This window comes from Corvus hawaiiensis, chromosome 4, assembly GCF_020740725.1.
Source record: "Corvus hawaiiensis isolate bCorHaw1 chromosome 4, bCorHaw1.pri.cur, whole genome shotgun sequence".
Lineage (NCBI taxonomy): Eukaryota > Metazoa > Chordata > Aves > Passeriformes > Corvidae > Corvus > Corvus hawaiiensis.
Genome location: NC_063216.1, coordinates 15,594,526 through 15,613,279, shown reverse-complemented (window position 1 = coordinate 15,613,279; position 18,754 = coordinate 15,594,526). Strand labels below are relative to the sequence as shown.

Below are 18,754 nucleotides of genomic sequence, written 5' to 3'. Positions count from 1 at the left end.
AAGCCCAGAGGCAGCGGGAGCCGCTCGGTGTGACACAAAGCCCACCTGCCCCCTGCCCTCGGCCGGGTGCTTTTACAAGCAGGGGACTCGAGGCCCGGGGAATCCATCAACCCCAGCCGCGGGGCCAGGACACGGCGGGGCTGAGGGAGGCTAATGAGCGCCCAGATAACATCGCTGAGGAGCGATTATCCTCCCCCGGGGCTGCTCATTAGGCTCATTGCCGGGTGCCTCCCCCCGGTTATTAAAGCGAACCGGCATCATTCATCCCCTTGCCCTCATCCATACCTTTACCACAGCCTGTGCCCAGCTCTCCGGCCGCCCGCTCCTCCGGCTGCTCCTCGCCTGCCCCGTCCATGCCGACTCCGTGGCGGGCCCGCTCTGGCCCGGCCCGGCCCGGTTAATGCCCCGCCCAGCGGCCCGGCCTGCCCGGCCCCGGCCGCCTCATCAGGGGCACCTGGGCACAGCGGGGGAGGCCCCGACCCCCGCCCACGGCCCCGGGAGCCTCGCTCGCCCCTGTTCCCCGCGCGGAGGGAACGGGAGTGTTCCAGGCTCGGTGGGGATATCGGGAAGAATGCTCCCTATGAGGAGCTGTCTGAAATATCGCCGTGTGAATCGTGGTTGGCACAAAACTCGTCACCCGTGGATGAGGGGAACCTCGTTGTCTGGAGTGCTATATCCAGTTCTGGACTCCTCAGTACGAGAAGGACAAGGAGCTACTGGAGAGGGCCCAGCAGAGGGAAACCAAGATGATGAGGGGTCTGGAATGTTACAAGGAGAGAGTGCACGGGCTGGGCCTGTTTTCGTTGTGGAAGACTGAGAGGGAATCTCCCAATCCATATAAATATCTTTAAAGAGGAGATGATGTCAAGAGGATGGTGCCAGACTCTTTTTGTGGTGGCCAGCGATAGGGCAAGAAGCAATGGCCGTAAACTAAAACACAAGAAGTTTAATCTCCACACGAGGAAGAATTTCTTTCCATAGAGGGTGGCAGAGCACTGGAACAGCTGCCCAGGGAGGGAATGGAGTCTCCCTCTCTGGGGACATTCCAAACCCACCTGGACACGTTCCTGTGTCACCTGCTCTGGGTGACCCTGACTAGAGCATTTCTAGAGGTGCTGCCCAACCCTAAGGATTCTGTAATTCTGTGATCTTCCTATGGCTTCGCAGGAAGACGTTTGTTTTTTAACATGTGCCACATGTGTTCAGCAGCTTCTGGTTCTCCAATAACTGGGGGTTGCAAGGAATAAATGGCACTTCTTGACTTTTGGGTGCTGTAATTTGTGTCCTTTCGATGCTTAACAATTCTTAGTAAAAAGAAGGCTCTTAACAGAGCAGGTAATGCTTGCATGAAGAATAAGACTCACTTAATTGTGTGCTCATGCACCAAAATAGAACATCCTTCATCCTGCTCCTCTTTATTGGCTCACCATCTTGTTGCTGGCACGGCCCTGTTCTCCTGAGGGTTTCCTCATACCTCCTGTCTTTATTTCAAGGTTCACTTTTAGCTTCTAAGGCCTTGTTTCAACACATGCTTTCACCTGAGAGTCGTTTCATCAGGTTAAACGAGTGTAAGCTGAAACATCTGTGCCAACATTTTAGAGCAGTAGAATTGGTCTAACAGTGCACCTGGTTCAGCTATCAGCTGCAAGAAGTTGGGGCTAAAATGGCATTTGTTAACAGCAGTCAGCTGACAAAAGACAGCGATCTTGGAGGGGATGGGACCTGTTCAATATTAGAAAAAGTGCCAATATAAAAATCCCTATCTGCTTTAAAAGTTGTTTCTGAGCAAGGTTGTGTATATTTACTGAACTCTGGTCCTAATGTCACCCTTTTTTGTGAAAGTAATAAGAAGTCTGGAGAATGCTTTCATGTCTTTTCCTTGAGGAGGGACTAACACAGGTCTCCAGCACTGGGAGTTTTTGGGTTCTTTAGAGTCATATATATATATATATATACACACACACACATATATATACACTATATACACTTCCATATATACTTATGTATATTAAACTACTTTATATGAAAAATATGAAAAATGACAGCAATCATAAAAATTGATTTTCAGACATACACCATTACTTTCTCAGCTTCTCCACAAAACTTTTTAAATGCAGCTCATACTTGTACTTCATTGCTGTCCTTGTCACAAAAAGAAATCAGTGTAACTGCCCTATGAGGGTTGTCATTCATGATTTCTTTTTTCAGTGTAGAAATCCTGAATTTCTTTTGTCCAGATACACTTTGTATCAGTCTCCACAGGTTCGTGGGGAAGATACAGTGGCACCTCTCACAGAGTCTTTGGGAATAGTAGAAAAGTGTAAGTGTTGGGATTTGCATGACAAACCCTGTGCTTCTGTTTAATACTGATTTTCTGGGAAATCAGCTTATCTACATTAGATAATGTAGGGAGAAATCCTGATTTATAATTAAGACTGTCACAGGACACACAGGAAGCACTCCATTAACTTGATTCCTGCATTGTGAATGTGCAGTTTTCAGGGATATTGTACTAGTTTGAATAAGCTTGTACAAAGCAAAGAGATGTCAAAAAGCACTTCAGTGCAGATTTGTTTATGGATTTTGGTGGCAGGATGGTGCTGGGGCTAAAAGTTTAACTAAATAGTCAGAAGTTGAGGTCTATCTGAAGTGTAAGAAATCAAAGTAACTCGGTGTATAAGCACTTGTTCTTAGAGGCATAAGCTGACCTTTAAATGCTCCTCAACATACAAAGGCCTGACATCAGGAAATACAGGCTGTACCTGTGACAGGGACAAGTTAACCTTTGGTCCAACTAGTTAAAGAGCATAGAAGTGCTGTCAATCATGACAACAGTACCCTTGAAGTTTCCTATGTCAACTGGAATTTTAACAACATACGGAATGTAACACAGAAACCACCTTGGGAGGCTCTAATGAACAATCTGCCTGCTTGCTTTTGAGAGCAGAAGTTGAAAGAGTAAAGAACTCTTGACTTCAGGTGTTGAATGATGTTCAGATGACTTCTGATTTAGAATGGGAATATGTATGGCTGGCTCCTCCTGGATGAAGCTGAAGTGGATGTGGGATGCCTCGACTGCCTGTGTGAGATGACCTTACACAGACATGCTAAATTGATCCCATGGCAGTACTCTGTATCCCAGCTGAGACATTGAGAATCCTGGGGACTTGGGAACTGCATAAATTCATGACAGCCTGGGACAAGCAGGCACTTGGGATATCTGAACATTCTGGGTCTTGTGGAGGATTATAACCCTTCTTGTGTGAGTCTGAGGTAGGGCTTTGCTGTGGCTCTTAGCTCAGGACCAGCTTCAGTTCTTCCAGGGGAAAAAGGGTGTTAGCAGATCTAGTCTGACCATAGATTAAAAGTTGAATAACTGGGTCCTGTCTTTCTGCTCTAGTGGGCTGCACTCCCATTTTCTGTAGTTCATCCCTTCAGTTTACCTTGAGTTATGGATGACTAACACCACTGTGGAACCTGCAGCATCAGCTCTCCAGGGCTGGGGATAACACTGAAGAACCTTAAGGTATGAAGATAAACCAAACTTTCCTCACTGCCTCTCCCTAAGGAGCTCATTGTACTTACCAGTCACTCAGAAAGGAAAGTTAAAAAGGAAAGTTAAAGGAAAGCAAAAAAAAATACTGCATGTATATTCAGTAAATTAAATTACTTACATTTGAGAGGAAAACCTAAGTAACAAGGAAAGCAGAGTTTTTTATTTTAACTGGAGAAGTGCATGAGTTTATTAGGACTAAAAGCAACTCTTTTTTTCTTTTAATCCAGCTAAAATTATTGATATAAATAGGCTGCAATAAGCTAATCTAGATACAATGTAAATGGGATTTAAAGGCAGAATGTTACAGAGCCAGAAAGCTGGAGATACGAAAGTAACTAATTCTTCAAATATATTAAATGCAAGAAGGCTACACGTGGCTTTCTTTGGTGTAATTGATTCTTAAACTCGATCTTGCATTGACTGAGCTGAACACTTTAACACAGAAACAGTATTTTACAGTTGAAGGCAATCCTCAAAAAGACAGGTTCTGCACAAATGCATGTAAACTGAACTTAAAAACCAGAGAGTTCTAAAAAAGAACAAAGACCCTGGTGCATATTTTGACTTTATCTACAGTGGCTAAATATCTCAGTGTTCTCCGTAAGTGTGCAAAATGGTGCATGCAATACCACATCAGCAATCAGAGTAAGAGCATCAGGAAAGTGCCACTTCATTGCATTTGCCTAGTCCTGGTTATTTTGTACAGGGCATGTACCAACACAAAATACAAATCTTTGTCAAAAGTCACTGATCTACTTCCAGGGGGAGGCAGAAAAGGATCAGTTCAGATGGCTTAATAGGATGCTTGTTCAGAAGAGAGGTGACCTTTGTGAAGCAGATTCCTCAGCATGATACCTCTTATGTGGGGGAAATCATCACAGTGGCCTCTGAAAACTTTCCTTAATTCCGGTGGATTTTGTACAATGGATAATTCCGTGGATTTTGGGTACAATGGAATATTTGCCTATTTAGACCCCAGTAGACTTGTATGATCTAATATGTAAATTGCTCTAAATGGAAATTACACTATGGAGGTCAATGCCATGAAGGTATCCAGAGGATATTCAAACAGAACATTCTCCTCAGCTCTGTTGTGCTTTGCACTTAGCACCTTCCTTCTCAGGAACTCGAAGCTCTCAGTCTGCTAATACTAGTGAATTTAGCCTCACAACATGCGGTGAGGTAGGTAAGTTTACCCCCATTTTGCAGATGGCAAAACTGAGGCAGAACTCTGAAGTGACTTGCATAAGGTCCTGCAACTTGTCAGTGGCAAAACCAGGAATATGTTTGCAGAAGTCCAGACCCCAGACCTCTGTCTGATTTAAGTCCCTCCCTACTACCACAAAGCAAGCAATACATGCAACCTTTATTCCTCCTCTTGCTGCCGTAGTCCTGCTGAGACAGAGGAAGATTTTCCTGATTGAATTCCCGCTTTCTTTGGCAAAAAGCACCTGGTCCTGTCAAAGTGCTGTGTATTATGCTCTTCGCAGAGGCATTTCTTCTGAGGCACGATAGAAAAGCCGTGGTTTCCCCATGGTAGGGAGACTGTACAGGTCCAAACAGAATCTTATTTCCTGCAGAAGACCTGCTGCTTGGCATTCTTCACCCGTTGCTCCTCCTTCAGGTTCTTCTGCCGCACGTGTTTGCTGGAGATGTTTTCCACATGTTCTGAGGGGAACCAGCCTCTCTCCCGGTCTGAGAGTTTTACTCCTTCCATCCACCCTGTGGTGTGGGGAAAAGCACAAGATGAAGCAAAAGTCATGTGGTTTTTCCATTGTTTCCCAAAAAAAAGCCCCCTCCAAAAAGACCCTAAGAGCAAAGGAAAAGATCCCCTATCAGCTTCCAAATAAAGTGTCCTAAAGAAGATGAAGAATCCCTTTGTCCTCTCAATCCAACAGTTTAAGACAGGCATTGTTCATTCTACTCACCATCATTGCTGTACTGCATAACCATGATGATATCTGCCTTCTCCAAAGCCAGCTCATCATTTTCCCGAGCCTTGTAAGTCTTTATGCACTGAACCTGTGGTGCATCTGAAGAGGAGGAAAGATCACACTGATATACTGGAAAGCAACAGTAAACCTGTGGGCATCAGCTGCAGAGGAGCTGGAGACTAAGGAGCTGCCCAAATAAAAAGCAGAGAACTGGAAGAGACGCTACAGGTCTTCATCTAAACGAGGAGTTAAAATAGGTAAAATAACTGGCAGAACCTGGCACTGAGGGAAAGCCCACGAGTATCTTCTTTATCTACAAAACCCAGAGTATTCTGCCTTGGAATCATTCTGGGGTGTCCCAGCTCACAGTGCCTGTGACTCCTGTGAGTCAGCCCACCCCCACTGCTGCAGCAGCAGAGCAGTCTCACCAGGGCATTCCAGGAGATCCAGCTCTCCCCGTGGAGGAGCCAAAGCAGAGATCCACCTCAGCTTCTCACTGCTGGAAAACAGCACAGGATAGGTGTCAGCATTCAGTGCGAGGGACAGCAGTCTGGTGACTGAAATGAGGTGGAATGGGGTGTGGGGGTGTTTGCTCACACAAAGGGAAGCAGAGAAAGGTGGTGAGAAAAGGCAAAAATTCCCATTTTTGGAGGCTGATGGTATGACATAATGTGGTAGTATTGTATGAGCAGCTATGATGAGAGAGGAGGAAGGTGGTTCACAAGGAAATAGTTACAGCAAGAGGATGTTTTTCAAGACTTCTGCTCAGCAGCTGCATTTGGCATTTCAGCATTTGAGTAGCTGAGGGACGACCATCAGGTTCCTAGGAGGTGTCTGGTTGTGGTAACAGGATATACCAAGGGTAAACTTGAGCTCTTACTGTGTCTCTGTCCGAAACAAGAACTCCACTCTCTTTCCCTGGTAATTCTGAAGCAGGAAGAGACGGAAGAGGTTTTTGTTTGCCCCATGGAGTTTCATCTCACACTTCTCCCCACGCACATCCGAAAAAGCAGCGTGGTCGAACACAACAAAACGTCCACCCCTGCAGGTGAAGAGGAGGAACAAAACAAGGTGTGAGTTTTAAGGTGATGATGGTTACAAAGTGAGTCCATGTTGTCTGCTGATGTCAGGAAAGCAAAAAGCTCTTGATGAGACTTCATCTGCTTCAGACATCCTAAGCAGTGCTCTTGTTAGAAGTCTCAGAAGGCCAGAGAAGAGAGAGAAGGGATTTAATGAAAAGGCTAGAAATACTAATCTCTGTCCTGTCAGAATTTTATTTGGTAGCTTACATCTTAAAAACAAACCCACCACTCCTAAAACCCCAACACAAACCAGCCAACAACTTTCTTGACAAACCAGTGATTTGCACATTCACTAGTCCTCATAGTGTGCTTTAGGAAGAAATTATTTACCAAGTAAAAGTAGAATAAATGGTTATTGTTCAATGTTTCACATTGTAGAGATGCAAAGGCAGAATAGAAGTGTTGTACTAGGGACCGCAAGATATCTTTCTATATTATGATACGTAATGAAGAGTTTGGACTATCAATTTCCACATACTTGCATGATACTCACTTCAGGTCAGGACAGAAGAGTGACTTGACAAAGGCTGCCACTTGCTGGCAGGCAGAGGGAAAGGACTCTGTCACCAAAGCACAGACCCCGAAAGAGACAGGTATTTTAGAAGGGGCAGCAAGAATTGAGTTGAAGCACTCACTCCTTGGGCCGAGACAGGAGCAGACAGTCATTGAAAAGGTGCAGGTAGATGGGCCGGGTGGTGACTTTCCATTTTGGACTCAGGTTGTTGAAGTCCAGTGCTGTCAACTCGCCACACTTCACAAGTCGCCTTGACTGTGAGATGAGTGGGAATATCTGCAAGACAAAAGTAAGTATTTATGCACAAGAAAATGAGTCCCTCTGAGTTTGGGATTTGCATTTTTGCCTTTCTCTAGAGGATCTGTGCTTTCAGTTCTCCAGCTGGAGAGGTGTAAGCTATGGTAGGCACCTTCATGTGAAGGGTGGCATGAATGATTGGGCAAGGGAAGCACTGATGAAGAGCTGGCCTGTGGATGATGTTCTGATTCAGCAGCTCTGTGTATATTGGAGAGAACAAAAAGTGGCTTTGTGGGGAAAGACAGAAAATACATTAGGCTAGAGGGAATGGATGAGCTCACCTTACACTCAAATTCAATCTTCTGGCTGAGGTAGATCAGCTCTTCAGTGCTCTTCATGCGCTGGACATTCTCATTGCAGTCCTTGATGAGCTGCGGAGGAAAACAGATGATCAGTGAGGTGGGAGCAGAACTGCCTGGTGGGATCAGTAGTACTCCTAGGAGCCCCTCAGGAGTCAGCATAAGTTACAATTCCTTAGGCATTCTCCTGCAAAAAAAGTATGTATTACAATCAGAGAATATTCTGAGTTGGAAGGGACCCAAAAGGATCATTGAGTCCAGCTCCCGGCCCTGTGCAGACATCCCAGCAATCCCACCCTGTGCATCCCTGAGAGCGGTGTCCAAACGCTCCTGGAGCTCTGGCAGCCTTGGGGCCGTGCCCATTCCCCGGGGAGCCTGTTCAGTGCCCCAGCACCCTCTGGGGGAAGAACCTTTTCCTGATACCCAGCCTCACCCTCCCTGACACAGCTCCAGCTGTTCCCTGGGTCCTGTCCCTGGTCCCAGAGAGCAGAGCTCAGAGCCTGCCCCTCCTTGTGAGGAAGCTGCAGAACTGCTGTGAGCTCGGGCCTCAGTCTCCTCCATCTGAACAGACCAAGTGACATCAGCCACTCCTTTTGTGTCTTCACCTCCAGGCCCTTCACCATCCTGGTGGCCCTCCTTTGGAAGGTCCAATCATCACTAGACAGAACAATCCACCTTATGAGGCTGTACAAATTTTAGGTAGCAATTTGTCCCAGAAAACTTCAAACCTTGCCTCTATAATAAACAGGATAAGAGGAAGGGAAGCAATAGAGTAATGCTGTGGGGTTTTTTAAAGCAAGATTTTCTTGCAAGGGCAAGGGTGGGAATTGATGATTAATTAGAGACAAAGGTGAGACTGCAGAAAGGATTGGCAGCTTTACCTTTTCAAGTGCATCATAGGCCTGCGTTGCTTGCACTTCCTCCTCAGACCCAGGCCCAGTTCTTTTCAGGATATTCTGCATGAGAAAAGATGATTTTCATGATGCAAACAGGGAAAGGTGGACACCACCACCACTGAAGAGTAGGAGAAATAATAAAACAGAAGTAGATGATGACATGTGGAGACAACAAGGCCAAAAATTTGAGATGCAGAACGTCACTGATAAGTTACACTGATTAGGACATTCTTGAAAATCAAAATTGTATTAATTATCACATAGAAGTTACATGGCATAGGAAGCAACCACTAGCTAAAACATAAATGGGCTTATGAACAGAATAGAATTGTCCTTTTCTCCTATTAAAAAGAGGCTCAAATAATCAAAAAGAAGAATTTCATAGAAAGAGCTCAAAATTAATTCATTAAGGACTGGCTGGTTCCCTGTCTGGAAGGTTTCTTATTAGTCAACATTGCAGGCATAGAGTAGATACAGGCTGCCTTACAGAGGGCAGCCAAGGAATCCTTGCTTTCTTCTCCTAGCAGGAAGTCAAAAAGTTCAATAAAATGTAAATCAGCATGCTCTGACAAGACTCCATAAGTTCTTTATTGGAGAAGAATTAAAGTAGTGTCACAACAAAGCCCTAAATGATTCACAAACAGCATTGCCTCACGCAGTGCCACATCCATCATTTCCTGCACACCTCCAGGGATGGGTACTCCATCATGTCCCTGGGCAGCCCATTCCAATGCCTGCCAACCCCTTGTGGGAAGAAATTCTTCATGATGTCCAACCAGAACCTCCCCTGGCACAACTTGAGGCCGTTTCCTCCTGTCCTGTCCCTTGTTCCCTGGGAGCAGAGCCCGACACCCCCCCCACCTGCCCCCTCCTATCAGGGAGTTGTGCAGAGCATGAAGGTTCCCCCTGAGCCTCCTTTGCTCCAGGCTGAGCCCCCCCAGCTCCCTCAGCTGCTCCTAGACACAGCTTGAGGGAAACTTGAGGGAAAGCAGAGAATCACCACAGTTACCTGTAGGAGGAGCTTGAGTCGAGTGATGCGCTGGAAGGGGAGGATGAGGAAGGATTTAAGTGAGAGGCGCTGGCATAGTGGATCACTTTCCAGTCTCTCCAGGACTTGCTGGAACCCTGCATTTCCATTTCTGTGGGAGTGGCAAAGGAAAAAAAAAGACATCCAGGCATCAGAGTAAATAAATAACCTTCCTAGTATCAGATTTCAGGGAATGTTGGAGTACTCCCAACAGTCAGGTTTTGTCCCTGGGGCAAGAGGTGTCAAGAAACTGCACCACTCTGCTGCTGAAGAGCAAATATGGGTTTCTAACAGCTACAGGATGGCAGTACAGCTGTTATAAGCCAGAAGTAACATCTACATTTCAACCCCCTCTGTCAGTAATGCTCCTCTCATGGGGACATGGTGGTGGTTTTGTGGTGGTTTGCACTCTGGTTCTTGGTGGCCTGAAAAACCATCTTCCAGCACAGTCATTTTTGCTCTCTTCAGTAGAGGGCAGACAGAGAACAGTCTGCAACAAGATCAGATATTAAGTGTTCTTTTCCTCTCCAACACTAAGGGAGAGAAGCCTGAAGGAGCTCTGTCCTGCTGTCCCAAATGCCACTGAACTGAGGAAGGTTATTCTGGCAGCGTAGCGAGAGCACTGTTTAACAGCCAATTCCTGCAGCATTCCCCATTGTTTGAAAGGGTCAATATTCAAGGAAGTATGAGGGAAAAGGGTGTAACAAATGAGAAAAACTTACAGTAACCTCTGGAAGGTTTGCTCCTGGTATGTCTGGTTTGTCACATATGGCAGATACACCCGGCGGAAATCAGGGGCGTGTTTCAGAGCCACGTCACACACATGGAAGTTGAACATGTCCTCTTCAAATTTCTCCTCCAAGTCAAAGAGGAAACTGCAGCACATGGATGTGGTACCATAAAAGAAGAGGGAAATATCAGTGTCATTTAGTCTTCTAAAACTGTGACAGCCCACAGATAAGCACAAGACAGATCTTTATTTCTAGAGAGAGTGTAATGTCTGGACAATAACAATTTAGGGCTTGGTGTCAGCAAGGAAAAAGCAGAGGCAAAAGACCTCTATTCTTGAGAGGTCACGCTTCTACAGGCATGGTCAGGAAACAGCTGGGAACTAAGACCTCACCAGAACAATCCCGCTGGTATAAATGGAAAAGGTAGCAGCAAACCTTACCAGCTTAGTGATTTATGTAGCCAAGCCTTGCAGGAGGAAAAGCAGAACAGAATCCTACAACACATATAGGATTCCTTGCATGTGGGGTCATGTCCACGTTTCATGACTTATGCTCTAACGATTCACATTAGTTTCTGTCAAGTGATGGTTGTAACTTACTTTTTTTCCCTTCCCCCCCTCCCTCCCCCCCCCCCCCTTTTTGTCAGGGCTCATGCAGTTGCCCCTTTTGTCTTGTATTTGGCAGGAGCTGGTTTGGGTTGGCATCCAGTTAGTCAAGTTTAATTGTAGTTGAAAGCAGCGGCACAAGGCTACATTACCATTTGGAACATTTTGATCCCCTGCAATGAGCTCTGTGTACAACTGAGCCATAATATCTGGGATTTAACACCAACATTGCCCTGTCACCTAAAAAGGCAAATATTCCTTTCCAGGCAGTGTTGGTGTGCCATCACTAAGTGCTGCATCTGCCTTGAACAGTGAGCACGCAGAAGAGTAGTGAGAAATGCTCCTGATGGAAGCACCACGTGCCTGTCAGTCCTGGAAGCAAAGGGCCGCATCTCACCTGGCACTGACATCGCGCACATCGGAGAGGCGGGAGAAGAGCCACTGGCGCTCCTGGTTGGTGAGCATCGCCTGGAGCTCTGCCGAGCGCTGGAAGTGATCCACTGCCACGTTCAAACTGCGCAGGTAGGACGCCTCAGATATTATCAACTCAAACTTGGCCTTGAGAGAGAAAACAAGGCAGCACAGCATCACCACACTGCACGAGTCTGTGAGAAATCTTACGGAGAGGAGACAGGGCAAAGCAGGAAAACCTCCCAGCACATGATGCAAGTAGGGTGTAATTACAGAAGAGAGGGTTTAGAAATGAAGGGCAAGCATGCCATTACAGACTTTCTTTAGAAAACGGACTTGTGGTATGACTTAAAAACAGCTACTTGCTCTCATTTTATTTTTTATTTCCTCTCAACACCTTTCACAAGGCTCCCCATTTTACAAGCTCCCATAAAGTCCAGCATCTGCACCATGCACCTTTTTCTCCTTCATCATGTTTCCCATGCTGCTGTTTTCACCTTTCTCTGGGTCCTCCTGTCCACTTCTCAGATCCTCTCATTTTCCTTACCCAGTTTCTCTGTGCCATTGTGCTGAATCCATACATCTCCCTGTCTCCTCTCAGCCCTGCAGCTCACACAGGTCAATTTGCTAAACTCACACAGGTCAATCTGTGTGAGTTTAGCACATTCTACCACAGAAAATACAATTTACTGTGGTTTTATTAGCATCTCTCACAAGCTTATGTGTGGGAGAATGCTGCAAGTCTTCTACTTTTATACTCCCTTTTTCATTGAGCATACTCATAACTCTTTATCTTGTTCCTCCTTTTCCCTATGCCTGTTTTCATGGAGTTACTGATATGGTGCAGAGTCTGTCCTTCAGTGCTGCTTTTCTCTAAAATTCAGCGCTTCAGCACTGCTCTACTTCATACCCCATGCTGCTTTCAGGGGTAGAGGTGACCTCTGCTTCAACCACCTGCGTTCCCACATCAGTTCTTGCTCTCTGCTTTAACCCCACTTCCAGACACACTTTCTTGACCACAGACCACCCATTTACTATGTCACATCTGTCCCTTACCTCTTGCAGCCTCTGCTCCTCACGGGACATGTTGAGCAGCATTCTGCTGCCCCGTATCATGGGGATGTCCTGCCAGAGGGATGCATTAGATGAGACTGACAGACGTTGCAAATATGAGTCCTGGGGAGACAGCACTTTCCTCCGTAGCCTCGGGGAACTTGGGAAACTTGACTCTATATCCTCTGGATAATCCACTCTCTTCTGGCTTTGGATGGCCTTGTTCAGAACCACATCACTGTACTCCTGATACAGCAGTCTTGCTGTGAAGAAAGACACATACATTTATCTTTTCTGTAGTAGCAACTCACCCTCTGCTTCAACCTGGAGAAAACTCTGCCCCGGATTGGAACAGCCAAATTCAGGCAAAGCTCCTCAGCTGCCCAAGTGTACTGCAGGGCTCCAGCTGCTTTCCCTGCTCTCTAACACTCCATCCTCACTACCACCATGTGACAGGAGTCCCTCTCCTTTGTGCTCACTGCAAGGGTCAGAGAGGAGCGGGGAGAGGGGGCTGCCACACACCCCAGGCAGGAGGCACTTACAGGAGTTGATCAGTTTGGAGTGCCGGCGCTTGAAGTTCTCCATTGTGTCTGCAGGTTTCTTCTCTCTGCCAGGGAATAAGAATTTCAAAACACAGAGTAAACGAAGGGCACAGCACCAGAAATGGTTCATCAAAACCTTAGGAACTGCTCTGTCACACCAGGGACCTCTCCTTTTTCAACAAGCTCAAGCTCCACAAGCTTTACTTGACAAAGGGCAAAGTTTGGCTTAATGGAGAGGCTGTCCTGAAGGCACAGAAATACCTCTGTTGCAGTAGGGTCCTCTTCAAGAGAGCACAGACTGAAACACAGGCCTAGGGCATTTAATTATAATTTGCCACTCCTTATCATCATCTTTGGTAACTCAGAAACAGTGGAGGTGTCTGTGCTGCACAGAGGTCAGGGCAAATTCTCAGGGTCTTTGAAAGACTCACCGCATTATAACTGTTTCTGAACTGACTGGTGGTTCCCTGTGTGCCTTGGGAGCTTCTTCCTCTGAAGGAACAGAAGAAACCTCTGCATAGAAGACAATTGGAAAGTAAACACATCAGTCCATTTTTAGAGTCAAGCTACAATCCAAATGATACACAGATACCACTTACCTGTACGCCACCTAAGGGGCAGTCTTGAGTTGGAGTACAGGTGCCCTCATGACATTTATTTCTGGGTCAGAAACATTCTAGTTTTAATAATCCTTGACATTACTTACAATTTACATCTGTTAGCCACATTTACTTTTCACACAAAGAAAAAGGCTGACATTTTAGGGAACGACAGTAACTCTAAGAGCTTCCCTCTCCAGTGTGTACTGCCTATGTGCCCTTTTTGGTGCAGTCCTTACACTTTCAGCTACTTGGGCCAGGCATCAGGAGATCAGGGGAGCAAAAGTGTAAAAATTGAGAAAGCGTAGTTTTGCCTTTTGGTTTGTGAGGGATTTAATCAAATAAGGTGTGATGAAATTCTAAATCTGAAATAACTGGAAGCAGAAAAAGGACGAAAGCCCAAAGACTGAGCTGCAGTTATGGGTAAGGGGAAAGACAGTTCTGTTGCCTTTAATGTTTTAAAATTTGGAACCAAGAATTTACAGGTCAAATATATGAACAAATCTAGATTCAAGTTCTGCTAAACCTTTTACACCCCTCCACAACCCCTCCTTTTCCTCTGTGCCAAAAATCCAGCATGTTGCAGAGCTTCAAAGTAAAGTAAGAGCTGAAAAGAAGCAATTATTTAAAGTACATGTAAGATATAGTAAAGAACAGACATACATCCTGACAGCAAGTACTGCTGAATGAGCTGTGTTACAGAAGATGCATGTTTTCAACTTGTGACATCAGTGATTTGACTTCTGTGCAAGCTGGGACCTTGGGTTTGACAAATTTGCATTCTTATCTGTACTCTCAAATCCTGTGCTCACAGGAAAATCATCTTTTTTAGAAGGTCAAGTGGGAACCTAAAAGTGCCAGTTGCAAAATAAGGGGAGGCAGCAAATAAACAAGTGATAAGAGATATGGGCTACTGAGCATGTGTGCATGGTTCTTCCTTACTGCCTCAGGGATCCATGAGTTTATTGTTGCAGGTATTAATGTGGAATGGGGGGGACTGAGCCCCAGCATGCATCCCTACTCAAGGATGCACAGGGCAGCAGAGAGGAGGGAGGGGACAGCTGGAAAGGGAAGCTTAGGGCAGGATAGAAGAGGGCTGGAGCAAGTAATATCACCAGAAAGGCACAAGAGCCGTGCTAAGCTCTCAGCTCTCATGCCTCTCCATCACACTGTCTATTTAATTTAATCCTACTTTTTGATAACTGCACCAAATTGGAGGGGGGAAGGAAGAAGGGAAATGGAAGAGACGACTCACGCTGCAAGATGTCCGGTGGTACTGACATCCTCTTCAGGCCCTGACGGTGCCAGTCCTTGGTTTTTACTCGGCTTTTAATTGGGTTTTCTTGATTGGCTGCTGGCTCCTGCACAGCTACCCCAATATTTTTTTTGTCTGGCCAACTTGATGATTTTCCCAAGGGTGCATGTTTGGCCATTTCTTCCTTTGGCTGGTGTTCTCCTTCCAGCCTTTGTCTGACCCTCCTCTCACCTTCTGTTTTCTCTGTGACTGCCAGTGGAGCCTGGATGTTCTTTCTGTCCGCACCAAAGCTGCCTGCAGGCTGCTCCCATCGCAGCTCCTCGTCCTGGCAGGTTGTTCTGGTGGTCGGCGGCGATGGAGGGCTGAGCTGGAAGAAATGGATTGGATTGGTGAATGCAAGCATTGGAAGGAGCTGTGCAGAGTCTCTGCTCTTGGAGTCTGGGGATGTTATCAAGCCTTCCAATGAGGGCCAAGAAGGGTGGTCAGGTGAGGATTTTCCACTCTCTATATCCATGTGGTGATCCGCTGTTTCAGGGTTGGTGTCAGAGCAGCCAACCAACATTTCGCTTCCAAGAGCCGAAAAACTTTTGGTCAGCAAACTGACCCCTGAGTCATCAGAAGTCTCTGTATCATGGGGACCTGAGTCACTGAGATCCCACTCTCCACTTACTGGAACAAGGTCATCTCTCTCTGCTAGACTTTCTCCATCAGAAGCAGAGGCCACAGAGTTGGAATCGGATGCAGAGGTGGCAGTCCGGAGAGGATGGCTTAGAGCAGGGTGAATGGCTCCCAGCTTATCATCATCCATTCCAGAGCTGAGGGGGGGCCTGGAGTGTAGTCTAGGGGCCAGTGGCTGGTAACCTTCGAGGGCTGGAGGTGGAACAAGGTGATTTGCATGGAGTGCAGGGGCCTGAGGTTGACTGGGCCTTTGGACATGGGAAGGAGGATGACGAAGCTGTTTGGCATCAGGCTCAGACACCAGAGGTAGGCTTGAGTGGGATACAGGGGACAGAGGTTGTCCTTGCTGGTTCTCAGCAAGGACCGTATTGTCTTCAGAGGGCCAAGTTAGGGTGCTCAGGACACTGGAAATTCTGGATCCAGGCTCTTTTTGGAAGAAACTGCAGTCAGGCTCAGCAAATAAAGGCACTTGTTGTGCTTTATGATCCACATTTGTTCCCGTTTCTTTTCCTTGGATAATGGCACTTTTTTCGGGGGAGTTTTGCTGAATTGTCTCTGGGTGGCTCAGGGGAGTGGAAGTCCTTCCTGGTGTTTGGGATGGTTCCAGAGGCCCTGCAATACTAGCCACAGACCGCCTATCCCCAGGAAGGCTCCCCTGTAGAGGAAGGGAGCTCGTGTACATCACAGAGAAAGAATTTGGGCCACTAAGGTCCTCATGAAAGCCTTCCTCAGAAGTAAGGAGCTCATGGGAAGTCTTGGCCTCCCCTCCATCTGTCCTTACAACAGCAGTTTCTGCTGGTGTTGGGTCCCACCCTTGTGCAGGAGCAGCTTGGTTGGGTGGCTTTCCTGCAGAGTCTGGCAGCTCGTTCAGGAGGGTGCCAGGACAGTGCTCGGGGGTCACAGAGGCTGTTCTGGCACCCTCCTGCTCTGAGACAGATGCTGACGCTGCTGAGGTGAGCTCTGAGGGGGAAGCTGGAATGAAGTTCCAAAGCTCAGCTTTTCCTGTAATGGGATGAAGATCTATGGGATCAGGTGGCTCCAAGTTACTGGTACCAGAGGAAGGGTGTGCTGGAAGAGGAACCTCTGGGTTCTCTGAGCTGAAAGGTGCTGTCACCCTTCCACAGACGGGTGCCTCTCTTTTATCAAACCTCTGGACAGCTTTTCCATGACCATCACTGTGCTCATTCTCCCTGCCCAGTCGTGTCTTATCATCCCAATGAGCTTCTCCAATATCCTGACCACCGATGGAAAAGCGGCCAGAGTCCTCCAGGTCTTCTGCCTGGTCAGAGACATGGCACATGTGTGGAGTTTCACCCCCTGGCTTCAGGTGATTTGAGGACAGAGGGCCGACAGCAGGTGGCTGACATCCAGAACCTGCTTCTGTGACACTGGCTTTCAGCAGCACGTCCTCACCAGGATGCTGATCCACAGAGACAGGTTCCCCAGGAGGAAATGCTGATCCTGTTTGCTCAGACAATGAAGCATACTCCAAACCACACACATCCACAGTATGCCTGGGAACAGAAGGTATCTCTGGCCCAAAAGCTGATGATAGAGCCTCTAGTTTGAGCTCTTCCTCCAGTCTGAGCTCTTCCCTCTGCAGTTGCTCCTGCTCCTTTTGTTCCTTGTTTTTCTGACCTTTAAGCTCCAAAGGTTTGCCGCCTTCTGGCAGATTCTGCTCTTTGCACTCTTCCTCCTCCTCTTCCTGCTGAAGTTCAGACACTGCCTCCTCCTGAGCTGGCTCCTTATGCTGTGAAGCATTCACTTCCTCCGTCCTTTTATCAGTACTCTTTCCTTGGAAAGCACTCTCTGCTGAAGGGGCAGGTCTGCCCTCAGTTTTTCTGTGATCATCTTCTAGATGAAGGCATTTGGAAGCAGATGAGTTCTCTTTAGGAACCATTCCCTGGTCTTTGACCGTGCTGGTATTCCCTGTTTCACCAGCTGGGGTGTTTCCTTCTGCTTGTAGTGAACTCATTTGGCTGTCACGTCTTAAGGTGGAAGGCAACTGATGGGAAGAGTTTGTATTCTCTTCCAAACCCTGAGGTGCTCTTAAGCTTTCCTGAACATCTTCAGAAGTGTAAGGTTTAGCTGTGTCTTCTACAGCCCCCTCTGAGGTAGGCTGCTCATCAGGTGCTGGTGCCACCTTTTGGGTGCTTTGCTCCTTCTCTGCACCAGCATCAACCTCCTGCAAAGAATCCTTAGAGATGTTATCCAGAAAGGGTTCAGCCTTATAATGCCCTTCTGAAACAGTTTTACAGACCAAAAAGCACTTGGGTGTCTCTCTCTGAGAGGAAATGGCATCAGCCAAAGGGGATTTTGTTTGCTGGGCCTGAGGGTCTGAGCCATGAAAAGCCAGTTCTGCCTGGCACTGAGGAAACACAGTGTTGAGGTTCATAGCCTGCAGGATGGGGCTGCCAGGGACTGGCTCGTCCTGGACTCTGCTGTGAGAGGAAGGGTCCTGGTTGCTTTCCAGGTCAACCAGTTCCAATTGCCTAAGTTTCAGAGAATAATCCAGTCCACCCTCCTCTAAAAGCATTTCTCCTTCCAATTCTGAGAGTCCCTTTTGAGGCTCTGTATCCCCTTGGCCTTGTTCCAGTCCTGCTGGCACTTTTTGCATAGAGTTAGAGGGTCTGCCCAGCATCTCTGCTGCTTTCCCTGGAGCAGCAAGGCAGTCCTTGGGCGTGCTGAGCTCTGCTCCCTTTGCAGAGTTACATGGACAGGTGCTCATTTCGGCTGCTGTGTGAGTGGCATGATGCTCTCCTTCCACGGCTGAAGAATCCCAGGCTTCCCCAGTGGTACTGCTGGCTTGTGGGGGAGTGGTACCTCCCTCACTGGTTTCTTCAGACTCCATCAGTGACACATCCTGCTGAAGAAAAATGCATTTTTCTGTTACTACTTCACAATGATACAATGGATCTAATTCACTGCTTCTACTGCAGCTGGTAAAAACCAAAAACAAAACCAACACCACATACCTAGTAGGTGATAAGAGCTGGGAAACAAACACAAAGACTAAGGATAGGCAAACACCAGATGTAAGCTTGCAGTATGAGAGTAACACCAAAACAAACCCACTGGTGTCTTTTTAGTTTCACATGCAAAGTGACTTTGGTCGAAGAGCAGAGGTGCTGAGCTCTCTGCAATAGCTGCAGGGCAGCTTATGAAAAGTGGTGGCCATGGCTGGTTACCTCAGACCCAAAAGGGGGTACCAGAAGGCATCCAGAGAACAAGAAAACTATCAAAAATCTCCATTAATTTTCCTGGGGCATGATGGA

General features: G+C 47.0%; 1 protein-coding gene across 5 annotated transcripts in view; it reads right to left on the bottom strand.

Moving 5' to 3' along the window:
* Positions 1 to 3,694: 3,694 nt before the first annotated feature.
* ARHGEF5 (Rho guanine nucleotide exchange factor 5) overlaps positions 3,695 to 18,754 on the bottom strand; it is a 33,450-nt gene continuing 18,390 nt past the window's right edge. For 3 of the 5 annotated variants that reach the window (XM_048300353.1, XM_048300352.1, XM_048300351.1), the window contains exons 2-15: positions 14,802 to 18,345; positions 13,379 to 13,460; positions 12,948 to 13,012; positions 12,409 to 12,668; positions 11,339 to 11,499; positions 10,328 to 10,480; positions 9,588 to 9,717; positions 8,564 to 8,638; positions 7,665 to 7,754; positions 7,208 to 7,362; positions 6,371 to 6,532; positions 5,919 to 5,989; positions 5,485 to 5,589; positions 3,695 to 5,278 (exon numbers count right to left, since the gene is read on the bottom strand). In XM_048300353.1, coding sequence (XP_048156310.1) covers positions 5,124 to 5,278; positions 5,485 to 5,589; positions 5,919 to 5,989; positions 6,371 to 6,532; positions 7,208 to 7,362; positions 7,665 to 7,754; positions 8,564 to 8,638; positions 9,588 to 9,717; positions 10,328 to 10,480; positions 11,339 to 11,499; positions 12,409 to 12,668; positions 12,948 to 13,012; positions 13,379 to 13,460; positions 14,802 to 18,330 — 5,193 coding nt within the window. In that variant the 5' untranslated portion in view covers positions 18,331 to 18,345 and the 3' untranslated portion in view covers positions 3,695 to 5,123. The remainder of the gene's footprint in view (positions 5,279 to 5,484; positions 5,590 to 5,918; positions 5,990 to 6,370; positions 6,533 to 7,207; positions 7,363 to 7,664; positions 7,755 to 8,563; positions 8,639 to 9,587; positions 9,718 to 10,327; positions 10,481 to 11,338; positions 11,500 to 12,408; positions 12,669 to 12,947; positions 13,013 to 13,378; positions 13,461 to 14,801; positions 18,346 to 18,754) is intronic. The other 2 variants (XM_048300355.1, XM_048300354.1) reach the window with 2 other exon arrangements.